Source organism: Melospiza melodia, chromosome 6 (genome assembly GCF_035770615.1).
Source record: "Melospiza melodia melodia isolate bMelMel2 chromosome 6, bMelMel2.pri, whole genome shotgun sequence".
NCBI lineage: Eukaryota > Metazoa > Chordata > Aves > Passeriformes > Passerellidae > Melospiza > Melospiza melodia.
The window spans coordinates 2,284,568-2,311,938 of NC_086199.1; the positions used below are offsets into that span (position 1 = coordinate 2,284,568).

The 27,371-nt window shown below is 58.7% G+C and overlaps 3 protein-coding genes across 9 annotated transcripts in view; 1 reads left to right on the forward strand and 2 right to left on the reverse strand.

Moving 5' to 3' along the window:
- The first annotated feature begins 2,785 nt into the window (after window positions 1–2,785).
- On the forward strand, window positions 2,786–9,201 carry ABHD12B (abhydrolase domain containing 12B). Its single transcript, XM_063159627.1, has 13 exons — window positions 2,786–2,905; window positions 5,660–5,787; window positions 6,217–6,319; window positions 6,409–6,528; window positions 6,814–6,844; window positions 7,000–7,045; window positions 7,134–7,263; window positions 7,472–7,512; window positions 7,696–7,775; window positions 7,897–7,979; window positions 8,436–8,514; window positions 8,644–8,768; window positions 9,057–9,201. The coding sequence occupies exons 1-13, from the start codon at window positions 2,823–2,825 to the stop codon at window positions 9,076–9,078; spliced, it is 1,071 nt and encodes a 356-aa protein (XP_063015697.1). The 5' UTR covers window positions 2,786–2,822; the 3' UTR covers window positions 9,079–9,201.
- Window positions 9,018–23,035, reverse strand: PYGL (glycogen phosphorylase L). The gene is made up of 21 exons (XM_063159614.1): window positions 22,960–23,035; window positions 21,788–22,040; window positions 20,302–20,403; window positions 18,940–19,018; window positions 18,615–18,718; window positions 17,938–18,069; window positions 16,833–16,944; window positions 16,674–16,756; window positions 15,652–15,795; window positions 15,435–15,527; window positions 15,070–15,216; window positions 14,334–14,497; window positions 14,118–14,232; window positions 13,362–13,463; window positions 13,136–13,283; window positions 12,983–13,041; window positions 12,185–12,326; window positions 11,851–12,058; window positions 11,639–11,773; window positions 10,357–10,423; window positions 9,018–9,801 (listed from the first exon to the last, which is right to left on the reverse strand). Exons 2-21 carry the CDS (start codon window positions 22,028–22,030, stop codon window positions 9,613–9,615), a joined length of 2,568 nt encoding a protein of 855 aa, XP_063015684.1. The 5' UTR covers window positions 22,031–22,040; window positions 22,960–23,035; the 3' UTR covers window positions 9,018–9,612.
- Window positions 23,036–25,206: 2,171 nt separating this feature from the next.
- The window catches only part of TRIM9 (tripartite motif containing 9), a 70,031-nt gene continuing 67,866 nt past the window's right edge, over window positions 25,207–27,371 (reverse strand). For all 7 annotated transcript variants that reach the window (XM_063159622.1, XM_063159616.1, XM_063159621.1 and 4 more), the window contains one exon: window positions 25,207–26,083. In XM_063159622.1, the coding sequence (XP_063015692.1) occupies window positions 26,021–26,083 (63 nt within the window). In that variant the 3' untranslated portion in view covers window positions 25,207–26,020. The remainder of the gene's footprint in view (window positions 26,084–27,371) is intronic.

A 27,371-nucleotide genomic window follows, 5' to 3' on the forward strand; every position in this document is an offset into this window, starting at 1 on the left:
ATTAGAAAAAAAAAAAAGAAAAAAAGAAGAAGAAGAAAAAAAAGCCATGAAGCCATCAGCAAAACATAAAGGGAAAAAGGAAAATACACTGTAGAAAAAAAATTAAAAAACCAACCAAAAAAACAAAAAACAGCTGGAGGGAACCTCCCCACCTCCCAGCTGGTGCCGGGAGAAGTTTGGAATGACATAAGCCCAAACTTTGCTATTTTTTTTGCGCTAAACAAAGGCGAGTCCTGCTCAGCCGCAGTGGCGCCGCCGCTCCTCGGCTCGCTGCTGCCATCCCCCGTCCGGCTCCCGGCGCACAAATCTCCTTCCAGCACCGCCTCTCCGGCCTCGTCCTGCCCCATTCCAGCCGAGGATTTTCCCTTCAGCCCGGGAAAACCTCGCGTTTGCTGTGCTGGGTCCTTATGGCGAGAAATATTTGGGTGGATGCTGCGTCCTGGTGAGCGCTCTGAGCTTCCCGAGCTCTGTGCCAGCCCCTTCAGGAGCTCCAGACCCCTCTGGCATCTTGCCCAGCCTTGTGGGCATCGCTGGAGATTTTGGGGATCACCCCTCCCGTCATCTTCATGAGAATTCACTGCTGAGCTGCAGCCCCGGCACTCATTTGGAATGGGGAAAAAATCAGGGGTGGAAGGAAAAGCTCTGGTCTGTGAAAGCAGCTGGGAATGGGGAAAAATTCGGGGTTCAGTCAAAAGATCTGGCTTGTGAAAACATTTGGGAATGGGGAAACATTCGGGGTGGAGAGAAAAGGTCTGGCCTTTGAAACCAGCTGGGAATGGGGAAAAAATGTGGGTGGAAGGAAAAACTCTGACTTGTGAAAGCAGCTGGGAATGGGGAAAAATTGAGGTGGAAGGGAAAGCTCTGGTCTGTGAAAGCAGGTCTTGGAATGGGGAAAAAAATGGGGTGGAAGGAAAAGGTATGGTAAAGGTAAAAGGTATGGTAAAGGTAAAAACAGTTGGGAATGGGGAAAAAATTTGGGCTAGAAGGAAAAGCTTGGCCTGTGAAACCAGCTGGGAATGGGGAAAAATGTGGGTGAAAGGGAAAGTTCTGGTTTGTAAAAGCAGCTGGGAATGGGGAAAATTGGTGGAAGGAAAAGCTCTGGCTTGTGAAACCAGCTGGTAATAGGGAAAACCAGAGGTGGAAGGAAAAGCTCTGGATTGTGAAAGCAGCTAGGAGTGGGGAAAAATTGGGGATAGAAGGAAAAGCTCTGGCCAGTGAAAGCAGCTGGGAATGGGGAAAAATTTGGGGTACAATGAAAAGCTCTGGTTTGTGAAAGCAGCTGGGAATGAGGGGAAATTGGAGGCAGAAGGAAAAACTCTGGCCTGTGAAACCAGCTGGGTCTGTTGGTCATTTCCCCCATTCTCCTGCCCCTGAGGCATGGGAAGAGCAGCTCAGGGCTGCCTTGTGCCACCTCCTTGCAGCAGCTGCTGGTGGGGAACACGCTGTGCCTGCCCGCAGCCCCGGTTTGGCTGGACCTGTTTGTCTCTGCGTTTGTATTTTGCTGCTGAGGCAGGCTTAGATCAGATATTGGGAAAGAATTGTTCCCTGGGAGGGTGGGGAGGCCCTGGCACAGGGTGCCCAGAGCAGCTGTGGATCCCTGAAAGTGTCCAAGGCCCTTTTGGACAGGGCTCTGGGATGGTGGAAGGTGTCCCTGCCCATGGCAGGGGTGGCATGGGATGCTCTTCAAGGCCCCTTGAACCCAAACCATTCTGGGATTCCATGATTCCAACCCAGGAGAAGCAGCACAGGCCTTACTTTGGATAAAAGCAGCTCCAAATGCCAGCCTGGGTGGTGGCTCCTCTGGGGAAAGCTTTGTCCCCAGCCCTCCCATGATTTATGGGGTCCCTGCTGTGGAGGTGCTGAAGGGCTGGCCCAGCCGTGGGTGCCTTCCAACAGCACATCCTGCTGCACCTGGCAGGGGATTCTGCTGAAACAGGGGCATTTATCTCCTGCTGAAACAGGGGCATTTATTTATCTCCTGCTGGGAGGTTTCATCCTGACTCACCCTGACAGAGCTGCAGGTGGGAGGCTCAGCTGGGAGGGCAGGCAGCAGCAGGTTTCCCACCCTTCCTGCTGAGTCCTGGGGACACCACGTTTGGTGTTCAACCATTTTAAAAATTATTTTTGTTTTTGAGCTTGGAATCTAAAACTATTTTTATTTTTGAACCTTTCCCCGTGGCAAGGCTGTTTTCCCTGGTGTGTCACCTTACTGCTGGCCACATCCTCCCCCTGGCCTCTTTTGGGGGACAGGGGGCTGCAGATCTCCTGGGGTCCCTGGGGGACAGGGGACTGCCACCCTGATGGCATCCCATAGCCAGGCCTTGGGCACAAGGGGATGTCACCCTGCCAGGGACAAGGGGATGCCACCCTGGGGTACAAGGGGATGTCACCCTGCCAGAGACCCCCTGGGACCCTGGAGGACAAGGGGATGTCACCCTGCCAGAGACGCCGGGTCAGCCCTGGGGGACAAGGGGGTGTCACCCTGCCAGGGACAAGAGGATGCCACCCTGGGGGACAAGGGGATGCCACCCTGCCAGGGACAAGGGGATGCCACCCTGGGGGACAAGGGGATGCCACCCTGGGGGACAAGGGGATGTCACCCTGCCAGGGACAAGGGGATGCCACCCTGGGGGACAGGGGGCTGCAGCACGGCCGTGTCCTCCCGGTCCCCAGGCAGGCGCGGGCGGTGACACCGCGGGTGGCCCCGTCCCTGTCCCCTCCCCGAGGCGTGTCATGGGCGTGTCCTGGTGACACGGAGTCCCCGTGACGTGGGCGTGTCCCCGCGGTGGGCGTGGCCTGTCGTTGTTGTCGTGCGCGCAGCGATGCGGCGGCGCGGCGGGGTCGGCGACAGCGGTGGCGACATTGTGCGGGCGGAGGGGAAGCTCGGCGTGGCCCAGCACGGGCGGTGAGTACCGGCCACCATGGGGACATCACCGTGGGGACACCGAGCTGTGTGTCCCTGTCCCCAGCCCTGTCCCCTGTCCCTGTCGCGTCTCATGCGCTGTCACCCGTGCGTGGCTCTGTCCCCGTGCTCTGGCCGTGCTGTCCCGCTGGCGCTGTCACCCCGTGCTCTGTGTCCCCACGCCGTGGCCTGGTCACCCGCTCACCCTGCTGGGCCGTGACCCCGTGTGTGTCCCCGCGTGTGGCCGTGTCACCCTGTGGCTGGCACCAGCCCATCCTTGTGGCCGTGTCCCCGGATCATCTTGTGACTCCACAGTGTGGCCGTGTCCCCGTGTCACCCTGCCGGCACCGTGACCCCTGCAGTGGCCGTGTGGCTGTGTCACCGTGCTGGCACCGTGACCCCTGCAGTGGCCGTGTGGCTGTGTCACCGTGCCGGCACCGTGACCCCTGCAGTGGCCGTGTGGCTGTGTCACCGTGCCGGCACCATGACCCCTGCAGTGGCCCTGTCCCCGTGTCACCATGCCGGCACCATGACCCCTGCAGTGGCCCTGTCCCCGTGTCACCCTGCCGGCACCGTGAGCCCGTGTGGCTGTGTCACCCTGCCGTGGCCACGCTCCTGTGCTGTGCCTTGTCACCCTGTGTTGTCCCACTCGGGGCTGTCCCCGCGGTCCCACCTGCCCCGGGTGTTGTGCAGGGGCCGCCCGACAGTTCCCCGCAGCCCGTGCAGGGCATTCCCTGCTGTCCCATGGCTGCCCAGCCCCATGTCCTGTGGGATAACCGGGATTTGGGGGTTCCCTGTGCCTCCAGCACAGCCCCCGCCACCCTACACCATCCTGGGATGTCCCCATTCCCTGGGGACGGTGCCATCGTGCCCTGGCACCCCCTGGCAGTCCTTCCTCGGGGCAGGGAATGGGCCAGGTGCTTTCTTGGTGTGGCAGGGACTGAGCTGTGCTTGGCTGCCAGCACAGCCCTCTGCCCCAAATCCCCCTTGCCCAGACTGATTTCCCCATCGCCGTTCGCCCACGGGGGTGTTGGTGCTGGGAAAGCTGCAGCTCTTGGCTTTCCTTCCCCACCTGGGGCTGGTTTGGGGTCACTTATGGGGTTTTAGGGTCACTAATGGTGTCCTGGGGTCGCTTGTGAGGTCACTTAGAGGTTTTGGTATTCTGGGATTACTTGTGGAGCAGCAAGGGCCAGTTTGGGGCCACTTGTGTGGTCACTTATGGGGTTGGGGGGTCATTTATAGGTCACTAAGGGGGTTTTAGGGTCACTTATGGGTCACTTACATGTTGCTAATGGGGTTTGGGGTCACCCATGGGTCTGGGATCACTTGTGGGTCAGTTATGGGGTTTGGGTGGCACTTGACGGTGTCTAATGGGGTTTTAGGTCACGTATGTGTTGCTAAGGGGCTTTGGGGTCACTTGTGGGTCACTGGTGGCGTTTTGGGGTCACCTGTGGAGCAGCGGGGCCTGGTTTAAGCAGAACTGTGGGGCAGCCCTGGAATGGCAGGGCACTGTTGGGAGGTGATGCTGGTGGCCCTGGGGGACATCACCCCCAAGCCCTTTTCCTTCCTTCCTCCTTGTCCCCAGAGTGTTGCAGGAGCTCTTAATGCCAGGCTCGGGACACGTCTGGCTGTGCCTGGCCAGCCAGGGCTCAGGGTGTTGTCACAGGGTATCTGCTGCTCCTTATTGCAGGTTTGACTTGCAGCTCCCAGCCCTGGCACGTTCCCTGCCCTTCCTGCCTCCAGGCACCCGTGGGAGGGCGTGGGACCAAATCAGAGCCGGTGTCACCCAATGTCACTGTGGGGCTGCTCGGCTCCGTCCCCAAAAGCCAAGCACAGCACCGGTGTGGGGATGTGGGGATCCAATTCCCCAGAGGGGTCAGGATCACCCTCAGGCCCTTGTAGCTGTATCCAGCCCTCATGGGAAATGGGGAGCTGCACCCCAAATCCCTCAGGATGGGCGGGGATGAGCTGACAATTCCTCCCTCACAGGGCCGGGCGCTGGTGGCTGCCATGGCTGTGCACGCTCCTCCTGGCCCCATTCCTCACCTACACCTTTCCCTTCCTCATGGCTGCGACTGGGGCTGGGGAGCTGCACCCCAAATCCCTCAGGATGGGCAGGGATGAGCTGAGGGTGCCTCCCTCACAGGGCTGGGTGCTGGTGGCTGCCATGGCTGCCATGGCTCTTCCTGGCCCCATTCCTCACCTACACCTTTCCCTTCCTCACAACAACTAAACAAACTATTCAGTGCAACACAACATCATGGCTGGGACTGGGGATGGGGAGCTGCACCCCAAATCCCTCAGGATGGGCGGGGATGAGCTGGGATGTGCTGACATTTCTTCCCTCACAGGGCCGGGTGCTGGTGGCTGCCATGGCTGCCATGGCTGCGCACGCTCCTCCTGGAGCTCCTCACCTCCACCTTTCCCTTCCTCACAACAACTAAATAATTTAGTGCAATACAACATCATGGCTGGGATTGGGGCTGGGGAGCTGCACCCCAAATCCCTTGGGATGGGCAGGGATGTGCTGAAGGTGTCTCTCTCCCTCACAGGGCCGGGCGCTGGTGGCTGCCATGGCTGCCGTGGCTCCTCCTGGCCCCGCTCCTCACCTACACCTCCCTGCCCTTCCTCACAACTAAATAAACTATTTGGTGCAATACAACATCATGGCTGGGACTGGGGATGGGGAGCTGCACCCCAAATCCTTCAGGATGGGCGGGGATGAACTGGGACGTGCTGACATTTCTTCCCTCACAGGGCCGGGCGCTGGTGGCTGCCATGGCTGCGCACGCTCCTCCTGGCCCCGCTCCTCACCTACGTCTCCTTTCCCTTCCTCATCCGCCTCTTCCCCAGCCTGCTCAACAAATTTGTCTACCTGAACTTCCGTGAGTATCCCGGGGCTGTCTTGACCAGGAGAACCCCCTCAGAACCCTCACAGGGATTCAGCTGGCTGCTGCAGACCCCCCAAAGCACGGGTGGCACCGTGCCAGGGTGGCATCAGGACAGCGTTAATCCTGCTGTGCCCTGGGCTAGCAGAGGAGGCACGGAAGGATCTTTGCCCGTGTTTTGCAAGCTCTAATTAGGTGCTGCTGCCCACCCTGATTGCTGCCTGCAGCCACGGCACGCCCAGGCACGCTCAGCATCAGCGGGGCTGGGAACTCGGGTGGGAGGAGGAGGAGGTGGCAGAGGGCTCGGCTCATCTGGCTCAGCGTGGCCCTCGATAATCTGGAACAAATAACACATTGATTTAGAAAGAGTTGTGTGAAACAGCTGGGTAAGAGGATTCTGGATGATGGCTGTGGTTTCTCCATCAGTGTCCTTCCCTCTCTTCGTGGACTTTCGGCGGCCGGAGCTGCTGGTGAACAACACCATCAACCTGTACCTCACCACCGAGCCGGGCGTCACAGTTGGCATCTGGTGAGCAGGATGGCCTCAGGACATCCCCAGCATCCTCGGGGGCCAGCAGTGTCCTGGTGGAGCCCCCAGGGTGACCCCTGTCCCCCCAGGCACACGGTGCCAAGCAGCAGAGGGGCCGAGGCACAGGGCAAGGACCAGCGCTGGTACGAGGAGGCTCTGGCTGATGCCCACCCTGTGATCATCTACCTGCACGGCAATGGGGGCACCAGGTGAGGTCCTGAGCTGCTGCTGCAGGGCCAGGAGCAGGGCAGGGTGGCTGCTCTGGGCTGAGAAGCAGCAAACTTGAGACAGCAGCAGCAGTGCTGCAGGGCTGGGGCTGCTGCAGAGGTCTCTGACCCCAGCAGTGAGGGAGAATCCCTATAAAATAAAGGGAAAAGTCAAAATCCACCCACCCCACAGCATCCAGCTCTTCCCTTCTGGGATCAGGTTCCTCATCTGCCCTGGTGCTGGAGGGGAGGGGTCCCCCCAAGCTCTAACCCCATTTTCCCCATCAGGGCTGCGAGACACCGTGTCCAGTTCTTGAAGGTAAGTGGTGGCCTGTGGGGACACTGGGACCTGCTGGGAGCGAGGCTCCTGCTGGCCCTGGGGACCCCACAGAGACCCTGTGCAGAGTGAACGGGCCGGGCTGGGGGCCTGGGGGGCAGCCCCTGGCAGGACATAACTCAGTGCTGCTCTGACAGACCATGGGGGCTGCTGGCTTCCACATCCTGGCTCTCGACTACAGAGGTACAGTTGTCCCCTTGCCTCTTGCTGGGTGATCCCCCTCTTGGGGCCTGTCCCCACAGGGTTGTGACACCGAGCTGTGTCCCCACAGGCTATGGGGACTCCACTGGATACCCCTCAGAGAATGGCATCAACACAGATGTCCTGGCACTCTATGACTGGGTGAAAGCACGGAGTGGGAACAGCAGCATCCTCTTCTGGGGACATTCCCTGGGGACAGGGTAGGTGCAGGGGGCAGGATGGGGACACACCAGAGCCCGCCCTCTGCCCTGTGACGCTGCTGCCAGGCTGGTGCCACCTGGGGGTGGACCAAGCAGCTCCTTGGTGGAGGCCCCTGCACAGCCAAACACAGCCAACAAGGGGGAACCTGAGGGAGCTGTGTGTCCCCCTGTGCTGTGCTCCCCCTCACTGTCACCTCTCCTGTCACAGGATTGCCACCAACGCAGCGAGGAAACTGCAGGAGGAGCGAGGTGAGGGCCAGCATGGATGGGCTGTCCCCGTGCAGTGTCACCCTGAGGCTCTGCACTGCCCTGGCCTGATTGTGGCATGAGGAGCCCTCCCCATTGGGATGGGGACATCTTGGCCCCACTGCAGCCTGGCAGGGGGGACAGCCCCTCAAAGCCATGCCCACCCCCACCTCCCTGTGCCCTCAGGGGTCCAGATTGGTGCTGTTGTCCTGGAGTCTCCCTACACCAACATCCGAGACGCAGCTGCCAACATCCCCATCACCAAGGTGAGCCTGGGGGCTGCCTCTGGGGTCCCCCAGCAGTGTCAGCCCCAGATTCCTGGCTCTCCCCCCTCACAGCTGGATCCAGCCATGGTTTAGCACCCCAAACTCTCTCTCTCCCTGCCAGATCTTCCGGCAGTTCCCAGGTTTTGGGTACCTCATCCTGGACTCCATGGCTCGGGCAGGAATGTTCTTCCCCAGTGATGAGAAGTGAGTTCCCGGTGGGAAGGGGCACAGGGGCTGTGTGAATGATGCCAGGAGCACCTGGCTGAGGAGAGGTGTCAGTCACCCCATTGAAATTCCTGCCCTCCTGTGTTTACCCAGCTTACTCATACTTCAAAAGTGACTTTTTGTTTGCATAATGTCAGTTTGATTATTGAGCAAAGTCCACAAGCCACCACCCTTTTTTTGGCACCCCTGTTCCTGGTAGCACACAGAGCCTGCCCCAAATCCGTTTGATTTATGGGTGCTTTTGAAATTGGGGGTTAAGGTGATTGGGGTGCTGGGTGCTGCCATGCCAGGGCAAGCAGCATGGGCGTGAGGATGGCTCTGAGGGGCAGTGCTGGGGGGTCAGGGTGCTGTGGGAATTTTCACAGGGACTGGGGAGGCTCCTGGGGCTCTGTTGGCTCTGGGGAGCATCCTCAGGGCTGTGCTTGCCGCCCACAGTGTGAAGGTGCTGAGCTGCCCCCTGCTCATCCTGCACGCAGACGATGATGGAGTCGTGCCTCCAAAGCTGGGACACCAGGTGGGCACCGGCCACCCGGGCTTTGAGCCTGCCTGTGGAGGCTGAAGTGGCCAGAGAGGGGGTGGCCACGCAGCAGGAGGGGTGTGGGGTCCCTGCTGGTGCAGTGACCACCCTCCTGCCCCGTGGCAGCTCTACGAGACAGCGCTGCAGGCCTACAGGGACAAATCCAAGGTGAAGCTAATCACCTTCCCCCAAAAGCTGGGCTTGGGCCACGACTACATCTCCTTCCACCCGGAGCTGCCTGCCCTGGTGAAGTAAGTGCTGCTCCACAGAAATGGGGGGGCACACACAGGACGAGCCTTGGCCTCCCTTTCACTGCTGCCCCCTGCTCCTTCCCCTCCCCACGGTGTCTGCTGGCATCACTTTCCAAACCTCAGTCACTGCCCCCTGCCCTGAGCCTGTCCTCAGCTGAGGTGGCTCTGGGGACACCAGCTCCTCTTTGCCCTGGGTGCAGAGATGCTCCAAGCCCAGCTCAAATCAGGCTCTGACACAGCACAGGAGGGTCAGTGACACAGTGTAAGATTTATTACATCTTCTTGCAGAGACTTCTTAAACATGAAGTGATGCCAATTGCTGCCTGCACTGATCCCATGCTCCCTCAAATCCACTCCAGGACCCCCTCCTCCCTCCATGGCACTGAACTTACTGCTGTAAGTAATAAAAACTACTAAGAAACTTTTAAAGTCACCCTCTGCCTCCAGGATGCTGCAGGTTACTGGAGGGATGGAGACACTGGTGTGGGCTGGGCCACCAGAGCCACGACTGGGAGCATCCCACGGGACACTGGTGGCCCTGGCACCTCCCTGTCCTGTTTCAGCAGTGCCTGTGAGGGCCCAGACAGCTGTGTCCAGGTGGTGGAAGCAAGCCCAGCCCTAATTTCAGCCTCCAGCAAACAGCCCCTTCTGGACTCCAAGGGCACTTTTTTATTTCCAGCACCTAATGCAAGCAACGGGGCGACGTGCTTTCGCTTCCCACACGACACCTGAGTTATAAAAAGCCCTCCCCTCCTGCCCACCCCCAGGGAAAGCCAGCAGCAGCAGCAGCAGGAACACAGAGACTCAGACAGCAGGGAATTGTACAGGTGTGTGCTCAGCCCCCCTAGGCTGCAGTGCCGTTGGGGGTCTTGTCCTGCCCCGCGTCCCGGGGCTCGTTGGGCGGGGGGATCTTCAGGTCCGAGGGCTCCACGTGCCAGATGTCCCGCGCGTACTCCTTGATGGTGCGGTCGCTGGAGAACTTCCCAGCTGCTGCAATGTTCCTGATGACCATCTTGGTCCAGGCCTTGGAGTTCTGCAAGGAGGTCACAGGTTGGGAGAGACCTTCAAATCATGGGGTCCAACCCAGCCCCAACAGCTCAACTCACCCCTGGCACCCAGTGCCACATCCAGGCTTTGTTAAACACACCCAGGGATGGGGACTGCACCACCTCCCCAGGCAGGCCTTTATCACTCTTTCAGTGAAAAAAATTGTATCACTCTTTCAGGGAAAAAATTTTTCCTCATATCCAGCCTGTATTTCCCTTAAGGCAGCTTAAGGCTGTGTGCTCTGGTTCTGTCAGTGCTGCCTGGAGAAAGAGCCCAACCCCACCTGAGCACAGCCACCTTTTAGGAGCTGTAGAGAGCGATAAGGTCACCCCTGAGTCTCCTTTTCTCTAAAAGAGAGGGGTGAGGTTGACCCCAGGGCGGGTTCTCAGCCAGGGATGATGCCCTAGGATGAGATCAGCCTCATCTCCGGCATGTCCCTTCTGCGGGATGGGAAGTTGTGTCCCAGCACAGCTCCTTGCCCTGTCCCCAGGGTTCTGTCACCCAGCACGGCTCCCTTCCCGGTCCCCAGGCTGGCACTCACCAGGTACAGCTCGCTGACCTTCTCCTGGCACTTGACATAAGCCTCGTAGTCTGCAAAGACTTTAAACCTGGAGCAGCAAAGAAAGGAGGAGTCAAGAGCAGGAGAAATAGAAATGCCCTGATTTGAGGCGTTGTCACACCCCAGACCCTTAAATCCAGGGGTTAAACTTAAGGTTCCTTTATTCTTTCCTTTTTTTTTTTTTTTTTTTTTTTTTTTTTTTTGAGTACAAAGGAGAAATCCCCACCAGATACTCTCGAGGTAAAAAAATCACACAAAATTTAACTTGCAAAAACAGAGCAAATTAAGGAAACTGGCAAAAATTACAACACTGTATTCAAAGTAAACACAATGTTGAATTAAATGTAAAACCATTTATCATAGCATTAGTTAGCATTAATTTAGTATTCAGCATTTACTTAGGATTTATTTAGCATTTGCTTAGCCCATTTAACTGGGAAACCTTTAAAACCTTAAGATGTTATGTTACTCGTAAAGCTGCCTAAAAGGATTAAGGAGAGAGAGAGAGAGAAAGATGGAAAAGGTGCAGAAAAAACAAACAGCTACCAACTCCTGGGCTCCAGCGTGGGTGAGGCAGAAACTCCAAGGAAGACGTCAGGGGAAGATCGGCCATAATGCCCTCAGCCCCTTTTATATCCGTAGCCCTTTGTAGGCCCGCCCTTAGGCGGGACTTCTTGTTGCACGACCAATCAGAGGTTGTTTACTATGATTGATTGGCAGCTCGGCCAATCAGAGGCTCGGTTAGCACAGCCCCACACACGAAGTGCCATGATTGACAGCTCCGCCAGGCTGAGGGGTCTGGGCACTGCCTCAGCAGAGAGCCGGGCCAGACCCCAGCCCCACACACACAGAGGTGTCCCAAAAACCCCAAAACCGGCTCCGGACATCGATCTAATCCTGTCTCTGACAGGTGTCCACCAAAACAAAACCTCTAGCCAAATCACCTCACCTCAAACCTTGTTGGTAAAGAACCCTGGATGCCAAGGGGGGAAATTCAGTAAAAGCATTTCTCCAATCCCAATGGCTGACCAGTGCTCTGGCCAGGAAAGCCCTTGAGATGCCTCAAATCATCTGGAAGGGCTGTGCACCCAAAGGCATTCATGTGACAATGGCCAGAATCTGTGCCTGAAGAGCATCATCCATGTACAACATGGTCCCAGCCCAGGGGATGGATGGATGGATGGATGGATGGATGGATGGATGGATGGATGGATGGATGGATGGATGGATGGATGGATGGATGGATGGTACCTCAGCACCTCACCTGTCATGGTGGAAGAGCATGTTGACCACATCATTGAAGAGGTTGGGGTCATTTGGGGAGAAGAAGCCACTTTTAATCTGGTCCACAGCCTGTTTCAGCTCGGGCAGCCGGTCATAGTAGAGCTGGGCGTTGTACCTGGAGGGAAGGAGGCCATAAAATGGTGCTGCCCCAGGGACCTGAGGTGGCAGCGCTGTGGCATCCCCAGCCCTCACCCTTTCCTGTCCAGCTCTGTGACATCCTCCACCCTCATGCCAAAGATGAAGAGGTTTTCCTCTCCAGCCTCCTCGGCCATCTCCACGTTGGCTCCATCCATGGTGCCGATGGTCAGAGCCCCGTTCAGCATGAACTTCATGTTGCCCGTCCCCGAGGCCTCGGTGCCCGCTGTGGAGATCTGCTCCGACAGGTCGGTCGCGGGGATCACTGCCAACAAAACACACCAGGGGCTCGTGGTGACCAGCTTTGGGTTTGCTTCCTGCTGAAGGCCCATGGTGGGAGCCACAGGATGGAGGGACACCCCCTCCCCAGGGCATGTCCCACCCAAGGTACCTTTCTCTGCCAGGGACACCCTGTAGTTCTCCAGGAAGATGACCTTCAGCTTGCTGCCCACCACGGGGTCGTTGTTCACCACCTGAGCCACGGCGTTAATGAGCTTGATGATCATTTTAGCCATGTGGTATCCTGGGGCAGCCTGGGAGAAAAGCCACAGGTGAGCCAGGAGGGCTAGTGCCAGGGGCAGGTGAGGCACAGCCAGCTCCCAGTGTCCAAGGGACAACCTGTTCATCCCTGTTCCCATCACCTAATCCAACATGTTACACCACAACATTTCTGGGGGCTTCCATGAGCACAGACAGCAGATGGTTGTCCAAACCTCACACAAACTTGCTTGAGTTGAAGCACCAGTGCTACTCCTGTGCTTTTTGGGACAACTTTGTGGACTTAACACCATGAAATCATGGGATTGTTTAAGTTGGAAAAGGCCTCAAATCCAGCCATTCCCCCTGCACTGTCAAGGTCACCACTGACCCATGTCCCCAAGTGCCATATCCTCATATCTTTCAAATTCTTCCAGGGATGAGGACTCCACCACTACCCAGGGAAGCTGTTCCAATGCCTGACCATCCTTTTGATGAAGATTTTTTTCTTAATATCCCATCTAACCCTCCCTTGGCACAGCTTGAGGCCATTTCCTCTGTCATGTCCCTTTTTCCCTGGAAGAAGAGACCGACCCATGCCAGCTGCACCTTCCTGTTAGGGAGTTGTAGAGATGTGGCCCCATGAGACATCTGCACCCACATTCCCCAGGACACTTCCTCCAAAATCTCTAAAACCCCTGACCCAACTTACCTTGCCTCCAATGATGACTGTCCTGGGCACAAAGAGCTTTGCAGGATCCCTCCTGATTCCTGGAGGAAACAGCAGGGTCACTGTGGGATGTGGGGCACAGGGGTGCTGCTGCAGCCCCGGGGCACCCTGTCCCCTCAGGGCGTGGTGGCTTACGGTTGTACATGGTGATGATGTGCAGGCAGTTCATCAGCTGCCGCTTGTACTCGTGGATCCTCTTCACGTGCACGTCGAACATGGAGGAGGGGTTGATCTTCACCTTGTACTCCTTCTCCAGGTACAGCGCGAACTTCACCTTGTTCTCCTGGGCCAGGGCAGGGACCACGTCAGCCCCCAGGGAACACCAGCCCTGCTCTGTGCTCCCCTTGCCCACGCCCCTCACCTGCTTCACTTTGGCCACCTCCCGGATGAAGAGGTCGTCGTCCACGAACTTGTGCAGCTTGGTCAGCTGGCTCAGGTCCCGCACGTAGTCCTCCCCGATTTTCTGCGACAGGAGCAAGGGCACATGCTGATGGTGGGATGGTTTGGGGTGGAAGAGATCCTGAGCATCATCCAGTTCCAGCCCCCTGCCATGGGCTGGGACACCTTCCACTATCCCAGGGTGCTCCAAGCCTTGTCTAACCCGGTCTTGGACACTTCCAGGGATGGGGCAGCCACAGCTTCTGTGGGCACCCTGTGCCAGGGCCTGCCCACCCTCACAGAGAAGAATTTATTCCCAATATCCCATCTAACCCTGTCCTCTGTCAGTTTACATCCATTCCTCCTTCTCCTGTCCCTCCATCCCTTGTCCCCAGTCCCTCTCCAGCTCTCCTGGTGCCCCTTTAGACTCTTGAAGGGGCTCTAAGGTCTCCCTGGAGCCTTCTCCAGGCTGAACACTCCCAGCAGGCACAGTCAGGAGCATCTCTGTGGCCTCCTTTGGACTTGCTCCAGCAGCCCCTCATCGTTCTGCTGTTGGAGACCCCAGGGCTGAAGGCAGCTCTGCAGGTGAGGTCTCACCTGAGCGGGGCAGAGGGGCAGAATCCCCTCCCTCGACCCTGAACTCCTCAGCCATCCAGAAATGAATGGCTGAGGTTCCCTGGCACCCTGGGCTCCGCAGGGACGGGTTGGTGGCCTCAGGGTGTTCCCCCCATGCCGGTACCTCTGCGATGAGCTCGGCCAGCCCCGGGTTGCAGAGCAGGAGCCAGCGCCGCGGGGTGATCCCGTTGGTCTTGTTCTGGAACTTCTCCGGCTCCAGCTCTGCAAAGTCCTCGAACCTGCGAGGGCGAGGATGGCACAGCTCCAGCCTTGCCCACCTGGCACCAGCACCCCTCCCCAGTTCAGGGGGACCCATCAGCACCTCCCTCCCCTCACTCACACTTGAGTCTTGACGATCTCGGAGTGGATCTTGGCCACGCCGTTGACGGCGTGGGAGCCCACGATGCAGAGATGGGCCATGTTGATCCTCTTGGTGTCCCCCTCCTCGATCAGGGACATCCTCCGCAGCCGGTCCACGTCGTTGGGGAACAGGGACGCGATGTGCTGCCGGGGGAGCCAGGCAGGGGCTGGGAGGGGGTGGCACTGACGGGTGTCCCACCCCATGGCTTACGAGGAGGGGCCACCGCAATGTCCCCAGTGCATCTCACACCAGCCAGAGCGGTGGCTTTTACTCTGTTGTGGTGGTGCAAACTCCCTCCAAAGGAAGGACAGACATCCCTTTCTCAGCATGGATGTCTCTGGATAGGAGGACCCTCCTAAGCTGCCACACAGAGGGGTTTGGGGACACACACTTGGCCAGCGAGGCCATTTTGGCAAAAGCCTTGTGCTGTCAGACCAGGAGGTCAAACCACCCCCAACATCATCTTGCCCAGGATGAATTCAGGGAGTAAAGACATGCCAGCTCTCAAGTCCATGAAGCAGCAAGTGAAGTTTCTCAACAGTCACTAACTGCAGGATGGCAATGTGCTGGTGGGAATGGGCTCTCCTACACATCAACTTCCCAAAACAGCAGCTGGACTCCCCCAGCCCCACACACAACATCACCAGTTTGTGTGTGCCCCTCATCCTGACAGTACATCCCCGTGCCCCTCTCCAGAGGAGCTCCAGGCACTCACATCCAGGTGTCTCTGGTTGATCTCGTAGATGATCTGCAGGTGCCTGGGGAGCAGCTTCTCCACCAGGTCCACGGGCCAGCGCTCCAGGGCCTCGGGAAGCACCGTGTGGTTGGTGTAGGCAAAGGTCCTCTTGGTGATGTCCCAGGCCTGGCAGGGAAGAGCCAGTGCTCAGTCACACCTCAAGTGCCAGAACCCACCCTTGGTCCTCCCACCACTCCCAACAGCACAGCCCAGCCAGCTCCTCCCAGTCCACACCACTTAAACCCAGCCTGACTGCTCCACATCATTCCCAGCAGCCACAGAAGTGGCTCCTCCACCACAGACAGCTGGGTGCCAGTGCAGGAGACCAGGTGGGGTGTCCCTACCTTATCCCACGGCAGCTTCTCAATGTCCACAAAAATCCTCATCAGCTCAGGGATGGCCATGGCAGGGTGCGTGTCGTTTAGCTGGATGGCAACCTGGGAGAGCAGGGTGGCACGTGGGGACACCGGGCACCCCACTGAGGGCCTACAAACATCTGCATCATCTGGGAGGTGTGGGAACAAGCTCCAAGGCAGAGGTGGGAGCAGCCCTGGCTCGTACCTGGTCCGGGAAGGAATCGAACACGGTGCGGACGCTGTCCGTGCTCCCGAATTTGGACGCTTTGAAGCGGCGGATGATGTCCTGCAGGGTGGCAGCCACCACAAAGTACTCCTGCTTCAGCCTCAGCTCCTTCCCTTCGAAGAACTGTGGGCAGAGGAGCAGGGAGCTGCAGGATTCCTGCAGGACTCACTGCACTTCCTGGGGGAAGGTTTTCCCAGGGTGTGCTTCCCCCAGCATCACTTGGAATCCCAAGCTCTTCCTGCTTCCCAAATTCCAGCACAAGGGTTTGGGATGTGCTGGTTAAATCCCATTGTCAAAACCTGTTGTCAGTGGTTTGAACTTTTTGGCTGCAAGGAAAGGTACCAGGGCAATGGGAAGGGAAGCTATAGGAGGTGTTTCCAAGATGAGGATTTCACCACCATTCATGCAGCAAAAAAAAATCAAATGCAAAGGAAAAGCTGCAGGAGACAACCTCACCACTGGAGCTGCAGAGCCCCCAGCTCTCCTCACCAGCTGGGAAGGCTGGAGGAGGATTAAATGGGAAAAACACCATCAGGGCCTGGCTCAAACAGACTGCAGAGCATGGGGAGCCTCCCTTTTTTTTCTTCCTACTCCACAACTTGGTTTGTGGCTAGGGAAGGGTTGGGAGTCCCACCACACCTCAGTGCCAGCATGGCAGGAACTCCCACAGCAAGAGGGCTGGGTGCAAACAGCAATTCTGAGGCACGACCTCGGGTCCCAGGGTTGCAAAGAGCCACCAGGGTAACACCAGCAGCGTTCAGCAGTTTGATTCATGTTACATTCTGAGACTCAAGGAACGTTTCTGCAGCAGGGCCTGCTCATCCCCACTCTGGGCAAAGCTCAGGGGAACAGACTCATCCTGCTGAGAGGCAGCAACCCTCACACAAGCACTGCAGGCAGCTTGAAGCACAACTCAAAACATCTCTGCAGCATCCTGGAGTGAGGAGCTGCTCCCTTTCCCCCTCCATCCCTAAAGGACCCCCTAAAACACCCCCACTCACGTTGTCGTTGGGGTAGAGCACCCGGGAGATGTTCTCGGCCAGGTTCCTGTCCAGCACGGCCTGGATGTAGTCCCCAACGTTGACTGGGGAGGAGCAGAGGGTGAGGTGGGCGTGGGACCCCCCCGCTGTGCCCACCCCACCCTGCCCACCTCCACTCACAGTCGCGCAGGTTGAAGTCGTTGGGAGCGCGGGCTGACCACAGGCGCATGGTGTTGACCGTGTTGTTCATGTAGCCGGGCACGGGCGTGTCATAGGGCAGCGCCAGCACCACCTGGGACATCCCCAGGGCAGCTGGAATTGGGCTGGGATCCCCCCCATGCCCCCCTGGAGCCCTCCCATCCCACAGGGCTCCTGCTCAGGGCTGAGCTCAGCCTGGTGTCCCTGCACGTCCTTGGTACCCCTGCGTGGGGACACCCCTCTGGCTCTGCCTGCTGGCTGGTGTCTGCCAGAAGTGCTCAGGGCATGGAGAGGGGCTTGTAAAGGTCAGGAGCAGCTTAATTTAGGTTTAATTTATTCCTGCTGGAGCTGCTTTTGGTATTTCAGAGAATCCCAGAATGGTTTGGGTTGGAAGGGACCTTAAAGTCCATCTTGTTCCACCCCCCTGCCATGGGCAGGGACACTTCCCACTAGACCAGATTACTCCAAGCTCCATCCAACCTGGCCTTGGACACTTCCAGGGATGCAGAGCTTGACTGCAGATGTGGAGCAGCCAAATCTGTCCTCATCCCCATGTCCACCCCCTCCCCAGTTTGCCTTTTCCATCCCCATGTCCATCTCCTCCCAGTTTGCCTTTTCCATCCCCATGTCCACCTCCTCCCCAGTTTGCCTTTTCCATCCCCATGTCCACCTTCTCCCCAGTTTGCCTTTTCCATCCCCATGTCCATCTCCTCCCCAGTTTGCCTTTTCCATCCCCATGTCCACCTCCTCCCCAGTTTGCCTTTTCCATCTCCATGTCCATCTCCTCCCCAGTTTGCCTTTTCCATCCCCATGTCCACCTCCTCCCCAGTTTGCCTTTTCCATCCCCATGTCCACCTTCTCCCCAGTTTGCCTTTTCCATCCCCATGTCCATCTCCTCCCCAGTTTGTCTTTTCCATCTCCATGTCCACCTCCTCCCCAGTTTGCCCCACCACTGCATTTTCCATCCCAGCCCAACCTTCCCGGCAGAGATTCTGCAGGACTCATCCATGGGGTGCAGCCAGCCAGGGAGAGCCCCCCAAATGACAGGACAAGCCATGCAAGGGACACTCCTGTCCCCAAGCCTTACCTGGGTGTCAATCCACTTGGCACCAGAGGCAGAGTGCTCCACACGGCCGTAGAAGTGCACGGGCAGCATGTACTCAGGGCGGGCCTTCTCCCAGGGATTGCCATGCCTGAGCCAGTCATCAGCCTCTTCCACCTGCCAAGAGGACACAGCAGTGACAGGGCCACCCAGCCTGGGGACACCCCACCTGCAGGATGGCTGGGAAAGGCTCTGCTCATGGCAAAGGGGAGGATGCTCTGAGTGTGCCCACCCTAAACCTGGATTTTGGCAAAGCAGGGTCACCTGGAGGCACCACCCTGAGCTCTGCCTTCCGTGGGCATGGGGATAAACCCAAGGTGGACTGCTAATGTTGCATTTCCAAACCAGTCTTTTCCATAAGAGGAACACAATTGCTCCATCCTCACCTGCTCCAGGCAGCCATGGAGCAACTCTTGGGGTGGCCCTGAGCTCTTGGGGTGGCCCATGTTGAGGATGGGGACAAGGAATGAAGCTGTGAACTTGCACTGGGTTAAGAAGTTACATTTGTCCATGAAAATATCTGCTAAATTTTAAATATCACAACAGCAGCAGCCTCTGAGCTGAGGGGAAGTGTCTGTACCCCCCAGTTAAAGGGGGAGGAGGTGAATGTGGGGTTCCAGCTGTGCCAGGGGACAGTGAGGGCCACCCATCTCCATCCATACCTGCCACCCGTCCCGGATCTTCTGGTTGAAGATGCCGTACTCGTAGCGGATGCCGTAGCCGTAGGCTGCCAGCCCCAGCGTGGCCATGGAGTCCAGGAAGCAGGCTGCCAGGAGAGGGGAGAGCAGTGATGGATCCCTTGGAGATGGATCCCTCTCCTTGGGACACCCACAGGCCCCACAGGGACAGCAGCCAGTCCCACATGAGCCACCCAGCAGCACCTTGCTCCGTGCTGGAAAGGCTGGAGCAGTAACCCCCAGGATTAGGAAGCTCCCACAGTGGATATAAAGCCCTCAGGGATGTCCCCACCACCTGGGGGTCACTCACCTGCCAGCCTGCCCAGACCCCCGTTGCCCAGCCCAGCATCCTCCTCGATTTCCTCCAGCTCTTCCATGTCCAGCCCGAGCTGCAGATGGGAAAAGGAGAAGGGCTGGAGATTGTCAGGGTGCCCAGCTCCACAGAGGAGAGGCATTGTTGGCACACAGTCACTCGCAGGTGGGCTCCAGGAGGGCTGGAAAGGCACCCAGTTCCACAAAACCCATCTCTGCAGGTGGGGCACTGTGATTTGCACCCAAAGCAGCTGCTCTCCCCTCAGCTCTGTCTCTGTGCCATGGCAGGGACCATGTCCCATGTTTAAGGTCACTCTGCCAGGCTTGACAAGGGATATTTACACCCTTGACCTCACCATGGGCAAGATCTGGGGGTGGGTGGCACCAAACTATAACCAGAGTGCTGTCCTTGGGGTTCCAGACTCTTCCAAGGGCTCTGAGAGGATATTTCCAGGCCTGCTCCCTCTCTCCATGGCACCACGTTCCTGTTCCCTACCTGGTCCAGAACTCCCTACCCCTTGAGGCAGCCGCCCAGATGGAATATTCCTGCACTCCCAGCACCCCTGTTCCCTGCAGGAAGGCATCTGGGTGCCACCCTCCTGCTGCCCCAGCACCCCAATCCCTTGGGAACAGGATCCAAGTGCTGTGCTCCTTTCCCTCAGCACCTCCATCCTCTGGAACAGGCACCTGGTGCCCTTCCTCCCACTGCAGGCATCTCCCTTCAGGGTGAGAAGCATCTACACCCCTTTTCCATGGAAATTTAATTTTTCCAGCCCAGGCTGCTGTAGGAGGAAGTGGTTTTGCCTATGCAAAACTCCTTGGGCAGCTCAGGTGGAGACCTTTGGTCATTGCCCTGCCCTGATGTCCCTTGGTCGCAGCAAGTGGGGATAAAAATTTAACCCCCCTAAAAATAACTTCCTCTCCTTTGTAGTGTTTGCACAAAAGCAGTTCCTGCTCTTGTGCAACCACCCTGGCCACATCTGATGATGTTGAACACAAGAGGTGACAGGGGTGGGGACAAAAGAAGCCACCCAAAACCCTCTGATCACCACAGTGCCACTTGGTGCTGGGTTTAATTCAAGGTTTTATTCCCCCTGCCATTGATCATGGACATGAACAGCCTAATCCACAGAACCACCCGTGTCCTGCCAGGATCCTGCTGCATTCCCAGAACACGCAGCCAGGCTGGGCAGCTCCAGCCCTTTCAAGGGCAGGTTCTGGAGCAGCCTTTATCCCCTAAGCCATCCCCAGTGGCTCAGGGAGCAGTCTGCAGCCAATGTACCAAAACATGGACATTCCCAGGAGCTGGGAAACATGGATCTCTCCCAGGGCAGGTCCTCAGCCCTCATGGGACGCTCACCTGGTAGACAGCCTCATCACAGGCGTTCTGCAGCCCCAGGTTAATCATCGTGTTCTGCAGCGTCCGCCCCATGTAGAATTCCAGGGAGAGGTAATAAATCCTCTGGAAGAGAAAAGCACTCTGTGGTCACCTTGCCCAGGGCTGGAGAGGCTCTCCTGGACTCCAGAAGCTGCTGTTGTGTGATATCTCAAAAACAAACAGGGAAAAATCCCATCTTCAACACAGCACGGTGGTTTGCACCAGGAATTCCAGGTTGGTGGCTGCTGGGTGGCCCTGCAGCCCCTGCCCTTCTCCTGCTCAGGCTGTTTCACTTGGACAAAGCTCCACTGCCCTGTCCCAGGGTGGGGACAGCTCCACGACGGTCACCGGTGGCAGCACTAAGTTAAACTTCAAAGAGGAGCCGTTCCCTAATGCCACTCGGGGCCGCAAAGCCGGGGCCAGGCGGTGGCCGTGGGGACATGGGGCCGTGGGGACACTGCCGCTGACACAGGGCTCAGGACCTGTGTAAGCCGAGCCCCGGCGTCAGCACCGGCAGGTTTTAAGGAAGGATTTAGGCTGGGGAAGTCGCTGACTCCACAGCTTTCCCTCCCCAGGACCTGCGCGGGGTCGGGCGGGGAATGGAGGTGCGAGAGAATCCCGGAGTCCTGAAATGGTTCGGGTTTTGAGGGAGCACAAATCGCCTCGTCCCAACGCTCCTGTCACGGGCAGGATGTGCTGGGCAGGATCCACTGGGATTTACTGGTTTCACTCCAGCAGAACCGGGAGCAGCGACTCGAGGCAGGCAGCGCCCGGCTCGCCTGGGCTGCCCGGGAGAATCCCAACCCCAAACCCCGCAAGAGGCTCCTTTTCCTCAGCCCCACACAGCACCGGGGAGCGCTGAGCTGCTGCCGCGGCTGGCACGCTCCCAGCGAGGCGCTGGCAGGGAGGAAATTGATGCCGACAGGGACATCCAGGTGTCAGGAGGGGGATTAGGGCTTAATCCCCCCCGGCAGAGCCCGGAGCAAGGCAGCGGGACGAGCAGCAGCACAACAACTCCTGCACAAACCGGATCTCTCACGCTTGGCATCACTTGTGTTAAACAAGACCTGTTTGCCGTCGCTTTCGGGTGCCTTTAAGCCTTTCCAATAATTCCCCCGGGAAGGTTTGGAGTTGCTTTTGGTAGACAGCACCCACGCCGGCGCCGCGGGACAACAAGCGGCGTTCCCATGCCCTGCACCCCGCTGCCGGCCAAGCCGGGCTCTGTTTGTTTTGCAGAGCAAAGGACAGTGGCCTCGCTTGGTAAAGTCCAGTCCCTCCTCTCGGAAAAGTTACCGGAACAGCCCCGAACCCACGGAAAACCGAGCCCCGCCAACCCCTCTATTCCAGCGCCGAGGGAGGGTTCCCATCCACGGGGTTCCCACGGTTCCCACCCCAGCCACAACCACCGTGGGGGGATCCCAGCACCCCGCCCTGCACGGGGGCTCCCCCAATACCCCACCGCTCGCACCTTGGGGTCCTTCTCGTAGTAGTACTGCTGCGTGCGGATCCAGCGCCCCACCAGGTGGTCCCGCACGGTGTGGGCCAGGGCGAAGTAGTAATCGCGTGGGGTGGCCACATTGCGGTCCTTGACCAGCGTGAAGTGCAGGTGCCGGTTGAAGCCCCGCTTGAGCTCGGCCACGCTCTCGGCGCCCACGATGCCGCGGATGCTGATCTGCTTGCGCCGCTCCTGGTCCGACAGCGGCCGCGACATCGCGGCGGGGCTGCGGGGACACGGGGAGGGGGCACACGGACACACGGGCTGGGCTCCGGCGCCGCGTTCCGCCTCCGCCCCGAGCTGGCACCGCCCCGGCGGGGGACGGGACGGGAACGGGACGGGGACGGCGATGGGGACGGGCCCGCCAAGGGCCGCCCACCAGCGGGGCGGGAGCGGCGGCCGCCACCGGGGGGGCAAAGGGGGGACCCCGAGGAGGGCCAGAGGGGGATGCAAAGGGGGAAATCCCGAGGATTTACAGAGGGGGTGCAAAGGGGGAAATGCCAAGGATTGGACGGAGTGGGGTGCAAAGGGAGGACTCCAGGAATGTGGCCGGGGGGATGTCCCGGGGACCGCCCCTCGGCTGGGTCACAGAGGGCTGTGCAAAGGGGGGACCCCGAGGGTCACAGAGGGGTGTGCCAAGGGAGGGGGACCCCGGGTACGGACAGAGCGATGTGCCAAAGACAGGAAGAGCTCGCAGGGGCACAGAGGGGTCTGCAAAGGGGGGATGCCGGGGGTCTCAGAGGGATGCGCAAAGGGGCCCGTGCGGGGATGTGCAGAGGGGGTGCCCCGGGCCGGTGCAGAGGAGGGGCCGGGGCAGAGCCGGAGCCCCCGGGCGGAGCGGAGCGGAGCGCTCCGGGCGCGGCCGCCGCCCCCCAGCGCTTCCCACGGAGCGACCGCCCCCGGCCGGCACCGCCCCACGCGTGGCCCCGCCCGCGGGCAGCTCCGCCGGAGCACGTACGAGGAAGGTGACGGGAAAACCCGGAAAGGGTCGTGCTGTGTCCCCCCGTGTCGTGATCCATCCTCGAGCCGCGGCTTCCCCCCGTGTCGCGGTCCCACCCCCGTGTCACGGCCCCTTCCTGCCCGAGTGTCCCCCGCCCTGCCCCGCAGCATTTCCCGCCCCCTCCCTTTCCCCCCGGTCTCCTCACTGTTCTCTGCCTGCCCGCAGTCCCTCTGGAAATGGCGTGGGGTCGCTTTCCCCCGCTCCGGGCGCTTCCCGGCTGCCTCCCGCACCGCGGCTGCCCGCAGGACCCTGCCCTGCCCTGCCTCCGGTTCCTCCCAAGGGCAAAAATATCCGATATGAGCTTCCAACGCAGCACTTTCTCCTCCCCCTCCTCCTTATCCTCCTCCTCCTCCTCCAGCCAGGCTTCCCAGGCTGTTTTCCCAGTCCCGGCCTCATCCCCAGCAGGGTGGGCAGCAAGGCAGGGCAATGGGATTGTGCTGCTGTGCCCCACTCAGGTGAGACCCCGCCTGCAGTGCTGCACCGAGCCCTGGGAAGGCATCAGGAGGATGTGCAGCTGCTGGGGTGAGGCCAGAGGAGCCACAGAGCTGCTCCAAGGGCTGGAGCCAGGCTGGGAGAGCTGGAGGTGCTCACCTGGAGAGGAGAAGGCTCCAGAGAGAGCTCAGAGCCCCTTCCAGGGTCTAAAAGGGCTTCAGGAGACCTGGAGAGGGACTTTGGAGTGGAGTCCTGGAGTGGCAGGATAAGGAAATGGCTTTGCAGTGCCAGAGGGCAGGATTAGATTAGATTAGATCCATGCACAGGCTTCCACCCAGAGAGTAACAGACTCACAGAATCATGGAATGGTTTGGGTTGGAAAAGAGCTTAAAGATCATCAAGTTCCACCCCCTGCGATGGGCAGGGACACTTTCCACTAGCCCAGGTTGCTCCAGGCCCTGTCCAGCCTGGCCTTTGACACTTCCAGGAATGGGGCAGCCACAGGGCAAGCTGTGCCAGGGCCTCACCACCCTCACAAGGAAGAATTTCTTCCCAATAACCCATCTAAATCTCTCCTCTGTCAGTATAAAACCATTCCCCCTTGTCCCAGTGCCACAGATGCTCTGGCCCTGGGCTGTTCCCTGTGCTGTACACGACTTTCAGGCTGGTTTTACATGCTGCAGGGAAGATGCAGTTTCCTGTATCTCCGGTGTTCCTGGCACATTCCCACTCTGGAAGGAACAAGCATCCTTCTGAGATGCACTTCATGCATTAGCATTTTCTTCTTTAGCCCTGGACTGGAGCCCGTGATGAGCTCAGAGGCTGCACATTGAAAACCTCTCCTGAGCCACTCTGGGAAAACAGAGCAGGCACTGATATCCCAGCAGCGAGTCCTTCTCACGGCCCTGGGAGAACTCTCCACGCTGTTCCCTTGGAAATGGCTCCCCCTCCACTGATCCCTTTGAATTTTGCCTCTATTTCATCTCCCCGGGGAGATGGTGCTCTGTATCCATTCCTCCCTCCTTCCAGGGATCCAGGGGCTTCTCTGGGCAAGCAGTGCCAGGCCCTCCCACCCTCACAGCCAAGAATTCCTTCTCCATCAGCTCCCACGGCCCATTCCCTCCCATTGAGCGAGTTCTGTCCATTCTCTGCTGCTGCCTCTGGCCAAGGGTGTGCACCGGGGGGGGGATGAGATGGGAAGTGAGGCCCAGAGATGCTCGGGAAGCTCTGCCCTTCTCTGGTAAAAGTCCTTTATTAGAACGGCAAACATGACATTGTCGTCAGTACAGCGGCTGTGTGCGGCTACCATCGCGCAACGGGGGGACGACTCTTACAATCACTGGGACTCTAAGAAGCACCATGGACACCCTAAAGAACGGGGGATGACTCAGGCTGAGGGAGGAGCCCCGGGTGAGCCGGCCACGGGGGCTCCTCAGGAATCCACCCAGCAGCTCTGCCCGGCGTTGTCCCGCAACACGGCTCGGGCAGCTGGGAGGAACCCCTCGCTGGGAGTCAACGAGATAGCACCCATCCAATAAATTAGGAAAACCTAATGCTAGAGCAACAAGGGGCTGTCCTAGAGGAGGGCAGGCTGGCAAGGAATGGGCTATTTACATTTGTCTTTCTGCTGGGCCGGCGCTCCCGTCGCATCCCGCCCGGAGCCGGGCCGGGAGCGCTCCCGGTGCCCGTCCCGGCTCCGCGGGGACAGCGAAGGAAGCGAGGGGACAGCGCATGCAGGCGCTCTCGGCTCCACACGGGGCTGGCACCGTTCCTCTCCTGCCTCTGGATTACCAGAAAGTCGAGCAGGGGATGGCGGCCGATGGGAACTGCTGCCGGCAGCAGGCGCGCGTTCCTGAGTGCGGGGCTGTGGCCAGCTCTCCTTCCTCCCCATCCCATCCCATCCCATCCCATCCCATCCCATCCCATCCCATCCCATCCCATCCCATCCCATCCCATCCCATCCCATCCCCACCCCCGGGCTCTCGGTCAGGCCCTCGCTGCAGGATGAATTCTCCGGTGATTGGAAGGACACTATCAGTTCAATTTAAGGCTAGGCTTTATATGGCAACTATAAAAAAATAAACACTAATCTCCAAAGAGCCGGGCGAGGGCTCTCCGGTCTATGGCTGTGCACCGAGGTGTGGGGGGCCCCTGGAGAGCCCCCCGCAGGCGTTCAGCACCCGACCAAGGGCCTGCCAGCACCCGGAGCACCTGGGGACAGGACGGCCACCCCCTGTCCCACACAGGTGCCCCAGGGGACACAGGACAGAGTGGGGTGTTCTGGTAAGGACATGGAGACTGACTGGTAATCCAGGGCCCACCTCTACACATGACCGAGGGTGCTCTGCAAGAAAGGCCACAGGGGAAAGAAATAATCCTGCAAAGTAACCAGGCTGGCGTGGGCGGAAGCGTTCCCGCGTGGGGTCCCTCGGGCTGCCCCCACGGGCGGGGAAAGCGAGACAGAACTGCCCCCCTCCCCAAAACCCCAACTCAAATCAGGAAAATCAAACCTAAAAGCAGACACAGGAGAACAGCTCAGGCTACCTAGGTACTTCATCAGCCAAGGAGAGCTAAAGAGCAAAGCGCACACACACGGGACAGCGCGGCGGCCGGAGAGCGGAGGCGGCCCAAAGCCGGGATCTTCCTTCCTGATTCCTTCCCCATCTCCGGCCAGAGGGACCCGGCAGCTGGGCAGGGACCTGGCCTTGTCCTGCAGGAGGGAACGGGCTGGCTCCTCTCAGCCCGAGAAGAGGCAGCCGGCTCCGGGAGCATCCTCAGGGCATGGCCGAGCGCGAGGCGTAGAACTCGGGCACGGGCAGCCCGGTGTGCAGCGTCACCTGCAGGGACAGACACGGGCCTCAGCTGTGTCCCAGCGCGCCTGCTGTGGCAGCTGCCACACGGTCCCCAGAGAGGGCAGGAGCAGTGCTGGGGACAGGCAGGGCGTGACTGGGGATGCGGGTGTCCCCACGAGTGTGGCAGTGGCTCCATCTGGCTTGTTCCTCACTTTTCTGTGCTGCTGGAGTGAGCTGGGACTGCTGGTAGCAAGCCCCAAATATTCCCAGCTGGCTGTGTACAAATCCCACAGCTGGCTGCCAGAGAGGTGGGACATGGCAGGAGCTGGGGCTTTGTGCAGGTGAGATGGACAAAGGGGGACCTGAAGGACAGTGAAGACATCAGAGGAGATCCTGAGCTGAGTGGGGATGGGGACAGAGAGGGGACAGGGACAGTGGAAGGGCTGTGGCTCTTTGCTGGAGGGAGGAGGGAGCTTTGTGGTGGGGAAGCTGAGCAGCACCAGGATGTTGGGGCAGGGCCATGCTCACACAGGCACTGGTGAAATTCAGCTCCCTCCCTCTCCCACCTCCCTTCATTTGGGAGGAGAGCACAATTCCTCCTCTTATTGCAGCAGCAGTATTTCCCCCTTCAGATACACATTTGAAGAAAACTGTCTAAAATACAGAGATTTCCCTCCTAATTAGAGTTGTTTTCAATTAGGCATATACCTCTGAAAAAGCATAATAAATGGCTTGGCTTAATTAGCAGCCTTTGATCAGCATCCCAAGGGATTCCTGTGCTGTCAGGGGATTTAGGCACTGCCTTGCCCAGGGAACTCTCACAGCCAAGGGGCTCCAGAGATGTCTTGTCCCTTATGGCAGGGTAGAGGACTGAGGTAGGAGTTAAACCCAGCACTCAGCAGGATGCTTTCACCACACCAAATTAATACAGCACCTCTAAACCCAGCATAGACAACAAGGGATTCGTTAGTGTTTCCTAATTAAACATTACTCCAAGCCAGGCAGAGCCCCCTGCCAGTGAGACCCTTGGGGTGGGAAAATTTGGCAAGGATGCTCCCAAAGTTTGGGATGGTCCCATCACACCTTTGTCCCAGTGCTGCTGGAAAATTGTCACTGCAGCAAGCCCTGGATCCCGATGGACAGAGCAGAGCATGTGCTAATCCATGGATCCCTGAATCACAGTGATCCTGATGGACAGAGCAGAGCATGTGCTAATCCATGGATCCCTGATTACAGAGGCCACTTGGTGCCTCTGCCCTTGCACAGAGGTGATGATAAAATCCTAGAATGGTTTGGGTTGGAATTGACCTCAAGTCCCATCCCATTCCACCCC

What these genes read in the sequence shown, in the direction of transcription:
- ABHD12B (XM_063159627.1), top strand. Translation starts at nt 2,823, where the DNA reads ATGCGGCGGCGCGGCGGGGTCGGCGACAGCGGTGGCGACATTGTGCGG. An exon ending in GGCGTGGCCCAGCACGGGCG is followed by an intron (nt 2,906 to 5,659) that starts GTGAGTACCGGC and finishes CTTCCCTCACAG; the next exon opens with GGCCGGGCGCTGGTGGCTGC. An exon ending in TTCTTCCCCAGTGATGAGAA is followed by an intron (nt 7,980 to 8,435) that starts GTGAGTTCCCGG and finishes TGCCGCCCACAG; the next exon opens with TGTGAAGGTGCTGAGCTGCC.
- PYGL (XM_063159614.1), bottom strand. Translation starts at nt 22,030, where the DNA reads ATGTCGCGGCCGCTGTCGGACCAGGAGCGGCGCAAGCAGATCAGCATC. An exon ending in TCAACCAGAGACACCTGGAT is followed by an intron (nt 14,498 to 15,069) that starts GTGAGTGCCTGG and finishes CTCCCCCGGCAG; the next exon opens with CACATCGCGTCCCTGTTCCC. An exon ending in CATCATCACCATGTACAACC is followed by an intron (nt 13,042 to 13,135) that starts GTAAGCCACCAC and finishes TGTTTCCTCCAG; the next exon opens with GAATCAGGAGGGATCCTGCA.